Raw genomic sequence first — 7709 nt, 5'->3', positions numbered from 1 at the left:
GGGCCTGCTGAAGGCCCCGGGGGCGTTATGGCAGCCTAACGCGATGTGGCTTTGCTGACCACAGCAGAAGCAGGCAGTGGACGCCGACCCCTGCGAGCGAGGAGCCCTCGTCCGCCACCGTTGCTCTGGCCGGCGGCTCCCGGCACCTCTCCCGCGTTGGTCGCCCGCAATGAAGGCAGCGAAGCCATCCTCCCCCTGTGGCGTGGCAGCCCCCGCGGGCACCGGAACCCCCGTGCACGCCGCCACATTGGGCGACTGGCATAGGGCAAGGTGTGCCTGAATGCCCTGCGCCACTCTCAGAGATGAAATGTCGGCCTCCTTGGCGATTGCAAGAACAACTCCCAGCTCCCGCATAGGGAGAGTAACCGCTCAAGAGTCAGCGAGTCCAGCGCCGATCCATCCATGTTGGGGAAAGCTGCCCGTGCCAGCGCCAGCGAGGAGCTGCAGAAGGTGAGCGGTGTCTCGGCTTCCTCTCACCTCCGCATTCAGAACTTGAGGCGCGCACTGGAAGGCGGCTCGAAGATAGCAGCCATCTGAGCATACGCAGCTGGAAGCGTTGCCCTATCCACCGGTGTAATGGATTTAAACGCCACTAAAGCTCTGTCATCCAGTGCTGTGGGGAGCACTTTGAGAGCCTCGTCCATGGGCCACCCTACTGAAAATTACGCTGCATCAAATCGGTCCTGGAAAGCCATCCTATCGCTGCCTGTCGCAATGAACGGGCGTACGGGAGGCAAGCGACGGAGTTTATGGCCGCCAGACGTAATTACGGGTGAGGGCGCACCCACGCCGCTGCAGGAGCCATAGCAACGCCGGGTTGCCGAGTCACATCGGTAATGGCAGCCGGTTGCGGAGTCGTGGAAAAAATGGTGCCCGGTTGCGGAGACACAGAGAAAATGGCACCCGGTTGCGGTGTCGCTGACAAAATGGTGCCTGAATGCTGCGTCGAATCCCGCGGAACAATGGCACCCAACTCCGGAGTCGTGTCCATTATAGAATTGGCACTAAATACGAACGAGGCAGGAGGCGCAATGGCGGGAATCCGCCGTTCCCGCGCTGAAAAAGTGTCGGGTGCACGCGGCTGGGCTCCCACCTCGACCATCATCGCGACGAGCTGCGCGGCGGACTGTAGAAGTTGTCTGAGCTGGCTCGTGAGGATATGCCAGGTGTTCGGCAGCGGTGAGGAGCCACCCACGGCTGCCTCCTGCTCCGGTTGGCCTGGCTCCACGGGGCGCATCTCCGGGGCCCCGGACTCCGGGGACGTTGCGGGAACATCCTCCATGCCGTCTTCATCGTCGAACCTCACCACAGGTAGGTACTTCCTCTTCACCGCCATTTAACATGGCGGCGAAGGCTGGAGACACTTCTGGCACCAGTTGTTGTGTGATGCAGGACGACTTGTATACTGAACTCTTAGTAAGGGCTTGCGCCAGTTTATTGACACAGGGGTAACAAAACACACCAGAGGTAGGTGTCCCTACACTCGGTTCTTCACGCGGACCTCAGGCTCTATGTATTCCTAGCCTGGGCTATCTCTTGGGCTCTCTCACTCGAGTCGGAATGGGGGCTCATCCAACACCCCACGTAATCTTAGCGGGCTCTTGCATACTTCTCTGAGCCCTACCCCTGGCTATATCTTCGGCTCTCCTGCTCGTAGAACCCGGACAGGGGATCAGTCAACACCGTCCGGTCACGAGCAGGAGAAACCTTGATTTGAAGCTTTCGTGACTGCAGGAATCCATACTCTTTGGTTCTTTCGGGAAAGTCACCTAGGTAGAAAAATAGATCACGACGTTTCGATTGCAACACAAGCAATCGTCATCAGGTGGGACAACCACAGCAAGAAAAAACTACTTTTTTTTTGCTATCGAAACGTCGTGATCTATTATTTTTCTACCTACGTGACTTTACCAAACCAAAGAGTAGGAGAGACCTTCTTCAGACGCTCACCATCCCGGGATACCACAACGACCCCTCTTTCATAAATTGATAAAATAAAATAACACAGCACTGTCCTACCAGACAGTCTCGCCCCCTTCACCTGATGAAGGCCGCTTGTGTTGTGGCCGAAACGTCGTGACCCCTCTTTCGTCATGGGGTCCCCCTAAAGTATATCCCGTGACATGACGTCATTGCTTCTCACAGCGCTCATGACGTCACGCCGTCATACTACTCTACACAGGCATTCCACACCTACACACACAAATGTCCAGGACTCCGGTTGAGTCTAAATTGCTTGTTTATTGACCAACAAAAGTGTTTTTTTTTCTGTCAGGGTTCCCCCAAATCCCTTGTATTTGCACGGGTTCTGTTTAGTCGAGGACGACTTTTTCTTCACAGGGAGGTAATCTAGTGTTGATACGTGATTCGAGGATAGAAATACTCACGCGATCCAAGGGTAGAGTCTCAGGATGATGTTACGAGGAAAGGGAGAGGTGACATCATGGGGAGAGATGGGGCGATTGGGGCGCTTCTGGAGAAGAGCAGGGTGGACGTGTATGGCGTGCACCGGCACAAAGTAAAGAAAAGTGTTGACTCAAGCTTTATCTGGTAGACTCTATAGATGGATTCTAGATTTGAAGCTTTCGTGACTGCAAGGATTCATACTCTTTGGTTTTATTCGGTAAAGTCATGTAGGTAAAATAAAATTAAATTACGACGTTTCGGAGGCAACACAAGCTTCCGTCTTCAGGTGGAAGTCAGCAGTAAATCTGTGTTGAGTACACAGCTCTAGACGATCGGGTTTATATATTGTCGCGGCATCTTTTGAGGAAGATCAACGTCTCGATGAGCTGTGACTTCTTATCTCGTTGTCTGTTAAAAGCTCTCACAGATAGGTGAAAATCCTCCCCGTAGAAGTTATTAATTCTAGATTTGAAGCTTTCGTGACTGCAAGGATTCATACTCTTTGGTTTTATTCGGTAAAGTCACGTAGGTAAAATAAAATAAAACAATTAAATCACGACGTTTCGGAGGCAACACAAGCTTCCGTCTTCAGGTGGAATAGTCACAGCAGAAAATCTGTGTTTAGTACACAGCTCTGAGACGATCGGGTTTATATAGTCGTGGGATCTTTTGAGGAAGGTCAGCGTCTCGATGAGCTGTGACTTCTTATCTCGCTGTCTGTTAAAAGCTCTAACAGATAGGTGAAAATCCTCCCCGTAGAGGTTATTAATTCTATATTTTAAGCTTTCGTGACTGCAAGGATTCATACTCTTTGGTTTTATTCGGTAAAGTCATGTAGGTAAAATAAAAAAAACAATTAAATCACGACGTTTCGGAGGCAACACAAGCTTCCGTCTTCAGGTGGAAGTCAGCAAAAAATCTGTGTTGAGTACACAACTCTGAGACGATCGGGTTTATATATTGTCGCGGCATCTTTTGAGGAAGGTCAGCGTCTCGATGAGCTGTGACCAAAGAGTATGAAACCTTCCAGTCACGAAAGCTTCAAATCTAGAATTAATAACCTCTACGGGGAGGATTTTCACCTATCTGTTAGAGCTTTTAACAGACGAGATAAGAAAAAAATCCGGAAAAACGCATGTCAAAAATGTTATAAATTGATTTGCATTTTAATGAGGGAAATAAATATTTGACCCCCTCTCAATCAGAAAGATTTCTGGCTCACAGGTGTCTTTTATACAGGTAACGAGCTGAGATTAGGAGCACACTCTTAAAGGGAGTGCTCCTAATCTCAGCTTGTTACCTGTATAAAAGACACCTGTCCACAGAAGCAATCAATAAATCAGATTCCAAACTCTCCACCATGGCCAAGACCAAAGAGCTCTCTAAGGATGTCAGGGACAAGATTGTAGACCTACACAAGGCTGGAATGGGCTACAAGACCATTGCCAAGCAGCTTGGTGAGAAGGTGACAATAGTTGGTGCGATTATTCGCAAATGGAACACAAAAGAACTGTCAATCTCCCTCGGCCTGGGGCTCCATGCAAGATTCACCTCATGGAGTTGCAATGATCATGAGAACGGTGAGGAATGAGCCCAGAACTACACGGGAGGATCTTGTCAATGATCTCAAGGCAGCTGGGACCATAGTCACCAAGAAAACAATTGTTAACACACTACGCCGTGAAGGACTGGAATCCTGCAGCGCCCGCAAGGTCACCCTGCTCAAGAAAGCACATATACATGCCCGTCTGAAGTTTGCCAATGATTCAGAGGACAACTGGGTGAAAGTGTTGTGGTCAGATGAGACCAAAATGGAGCTCTTTGGCATCAACTCAACTCGCCGTGTTTGGAGGAGGAATGCTGCCTATGACCCCAAGAACACCATTCCCACCGTCAAACATGGAGGTGGAAACATTATGATTTGGGGGTGTTTTTCTGCTAAGGGGACAGGACAACTTCACCGCATCAAAGGGACGATGGACGGGGCCATGTACCGTCAAATATTGGGTGAGAACCTCCTTCCCTCAGCCAGGGCATTAAAAATGGGTCGTGGATGGGTATTCCAGCATTACAATAACCCAAAACACACGGCCAAGGCAACAAAGGAGTGGCTCAAGAAGAAGCACATTAAGGTCCTGAAGTGGCCTAGCCAGTCTCCAGACCTTAATCCCATAGAAAATCTGTGGAGGGAGTTCTAGTTGCCAAACGTCAGCCTCGAAACCTTAATGACTTGGAGAAGATCTGCAAAGAGAAGTGGGACAAAATCCCTCCTGAGATGTGTTCAAACCTGGTGGCCAACTACAAGAAACGTCTGACCTCTGTGATTGCCAACAAGGGTTTTGCCACCAAGTACTAAGTCATGTTTTGCAGAGGGGTCAAATACATATTTCTCTCATTAAAATGCAAATCAATTTATAAAAAATTTTACATGCGTTTTTCTGGATTTTTTGTGTTGTTATTCTGTCTCTCACTGTTCAAATAAACGTGCCTACCATTGCAATTATAGACTGATCATTTCTTTGTCAGTGGGCAAACGTACAAAATCAGCAGGGGATCAAATACTTTTTTCCCTCACTGTATACAAACATTAAAAAAATCTGCAACATTTAACATACGTTTATGCGATGTTAAATACATTGACTTAGCATCAAGGAAGAAGACAGCAAAGTAATTAACATCACACCGCAGTCAAATGCACAAATGGTGCACACTACCAGTCTCTATAGAGGATAGCACAAATACCCCACGAACCCACCCTGGACCCCTTCCGGACCAACCCCATACCACTGGAGACAGCCTTGACCAACCCAAAAAATAATCAGAACCTACCCAGAATCCGCTTGGAACCAACCCAGACCCCACCAGACCCACCCAGGATACCCCGCAGGAAACCCCTCGGACCCACCCCGGACCTCCCCTAACCCACCGCTGACCCACACCAAACCCACCGTGGAACCCCGAGGACCCACCCCAGACCTTGCCCAACCCAACCTAGACTGCCCCGGCCAGATACCAGACCCCCCCAACCCCCTGAACCCCCTTGGACCCCACCCGAACCAACCCCAAACACATGCCGGACCCCCGCAGACCCATCCAAAACCTCCCTGGGACCTGCCCAAACCCACCCCAGACCCCACCTAGACCAAACCCGAACTCCCACTGGAGCACCCTGGACCAACCTTGGAGCCCCACCAGACCCACCCTGAACACCCCCCCCCCCCAGACCTCCACCAGACCCTCCCCCAGACCAGCTCCGAATCCCCGCCCCACCACACTTGCTGTTCTGCCTTCTAAAGACCATTCAACCTATAATTTATAACACACACAGATGTCTTAATGTACCTCCGATTAGCACGGTTGGCAACATATGGTGAAAAATAAGTTCAACATACATACAACCCACAAACCTCGCTCCCATTCTGTTGGATCACAGGTGCGTCTTACCACCGCCACCATGCCCAATGCACAGTGGTGCCTGCAAAGACCACAACCAGAAAGGATTGACACATTTTCTACAGACCAAACCCAGACAGGCATATTTCTCAGTCAGCCTAGGACCTTCGGTGTATCAATACTGTGCACTAAATTGTAATAAACTTAAACAGAATTCCACCAGATATCGGTACATATTAATTCCTGCCACCTCGACTGTCTTGAGTCGAAACCAGACAAGTGGCAGTCCTACTGCCAGTGTCAACATTTTTATTTATTTAGGGGCTTATGCTGGGTGACAGTCACTCAGTAAAACACGTGCTCCATGAGCGAGCGTCCCTCGCTGTTGTCTCGCCCTTTAGGAAGCTGGGCATCCCCTGCAGTCTCGGCCCAGCCCTCATCATGGTCCAGCCTCCTCAGCGGCATGGGGGCCACGGCAGCGATGATGGCGGTCGCCAGGTCAGAGCAGCTGTGGCGCTCGCACTCCTCTGCAAGGCCCCGCCAGCCGGGCGAGGGGCACACGGCGTCGTGCTCGATGGCTTCTCGGAGACAGTCTAAGGAACAACCGTGGAGTGGTGGTGTCAGCAACACAGTAAGTTGAGGTACAGGTGCACCATTGCAATTGCTTGTTTGCAGCACTGCTTGTGGAGGGACCTCCACTCGAGGCAGATCTTGAGAACCTGTCTACAGAGTATTTGGCCTATATTTACCGACGTCATGTAACAATACGGAAATGGCCAATCGACTAACTGTGGTGTACACCTTTTTACGGCAGGGTGACCAAAGGTAAGATCATTTTTAGATAGGAGTGGCCAAAAGTGGGAGAATTTAGATAAAAATTTTCTGCTGCCATGCCAGGGAGAAGGAACAGTGTGTTCACCATTACACCATGGTAGCTAATTATCTCAAATTCGACAGTTTCATTTGCAAGACAAAGTCCGTGTTGTAGATGGTGGATCCAGAGCTGCTGGGGAGGACCGTGGTGAAGGAGTGTGCATCATGGCGGCGGATTGATCTTCACTCACACTCGCCGTGCAGGTTGATGAAGGAATAATATTTTGTCTCACTTATTGCCGAGTTGCTGAAATTGGTTTGGGTGGCCCTTTACAGTTTAGCTACGCAGATCTACAAGGCACTCGAGCTTCTTTGCTACAGAAAGGCAATGCTTAATTGAAGATGAATGAAATTTGTTCAAAAAATTTTCATTGAATACTTCAATCATCACTATTGTATAGTTTTATCTGAGTCTGTTACCATGAGGCACACTTGTAATGCTGATTCTTAAACCGAAGAAAACATAAAAGGTGGCATTTGAAACACAAGAAGTAAGCTGATCCCCAAGGCTTGAAAAGGTATTGTTGAAAAAATATAGAACAAATGTACAAAAATATGATAGAGTGGGAGAGCAAGCGAGGGTAAGGAAGCATGAGAAAGCGAGATAGCGCAAGAGTCTGGCGAAGCGCATGGATGTGCGTGGAGTTCATGCATATGGCTTCAGCAAATAACAGAGAAGTTCATGTGTTTACATCTAGAGAATTGCGTGTGCACATACGCATGTCGTGTCCTATCGCGCAACTTAATTAGCGAACTAACAGTATTCCTGGTCAGCGTATTCCGGTTTATGTATATTTTTGCAGCTTTTCCAGCTTGCCCCGTAATCGAGTTGGGCTTCGAGAGGTTTTACTAGACTAACATTTGATTTTTCTCCAGTGCAATGAGCCATTCTCTGCCCCTGTTGGTGTATTTCGAATATTTATCTCTGGATCAGCAGAAACGTACAGAATCTTCTTAAGTGATATGTGCAGAGTAATAATTTCCTTTGGTGACTCTAAACAAACGGTGTAAATTCCACATTCCTATGGTCGGAGAGA

General features: G+C 49.2%; 1 protein-coding gene across 1 annotated transcript; it reads left to right on the top strand.

Moving 5' to 3' along the window:
* The first annotated feature begins 473 nt into the window (after positions 1 to 473).
* LOC142924246 (uncharacterized) lies at positions 474 to 6439 on the top strand. Its single transcript, XM_076066232.1, has 2 exons — positions 474 to 1311; positions 6201 to 6439. The coding sequence occupies exons 1-2, from the start codon at positions 837 to 839 to the stop codon at positions 6437 to 6439; spliced, it is 714 nt and encodes a 237-aa protein (XP_075922347.1). The 5' UTR covers positions 474 to 836.
* The last annotated feature ends 1270 nt before the right edge of the window (positions 6440 to 7709 follow it).

Source organism: Petromyzon marinus, chromosome 11 (assembly GCF_048934315.1).
Source record: "Petromyzon marinus isolate PM22_M1 ecotype Great Lakes invasive population chromosome 11, UKy_Petmar_22M1.pri1.0, whole genome shotgun sequence".
In the NCBI taxonomy this organism is placed as follows: Eukaryota; Metazoa; Chordata; class Hyperoartia; order Petromyzontiformes; family Petromyzontidae; genus Petromyzon; species Petromyzon marinus.
This window is presented reverse-complemented; position numbering and strand designations above follow the sequence as displayed.

Bases quoted from the DNA above. Each gene is read 5' to 3' on its own strand.
- LOC142924246 (XM_076066232.1), top strand. From the start codon at position 837: ATGGCAGCCGGTTGCGGAGTCGTGGAAAAAATGGTGCCCGGTTGCGGA. The intron at 1,312-6,200 runs GTAGGTACTTCC...CTCGCCCTTTAG, and splicing joins ATCGTCGAACCTCACCACAG to GAAGCTGGGCATCCCCTGCA.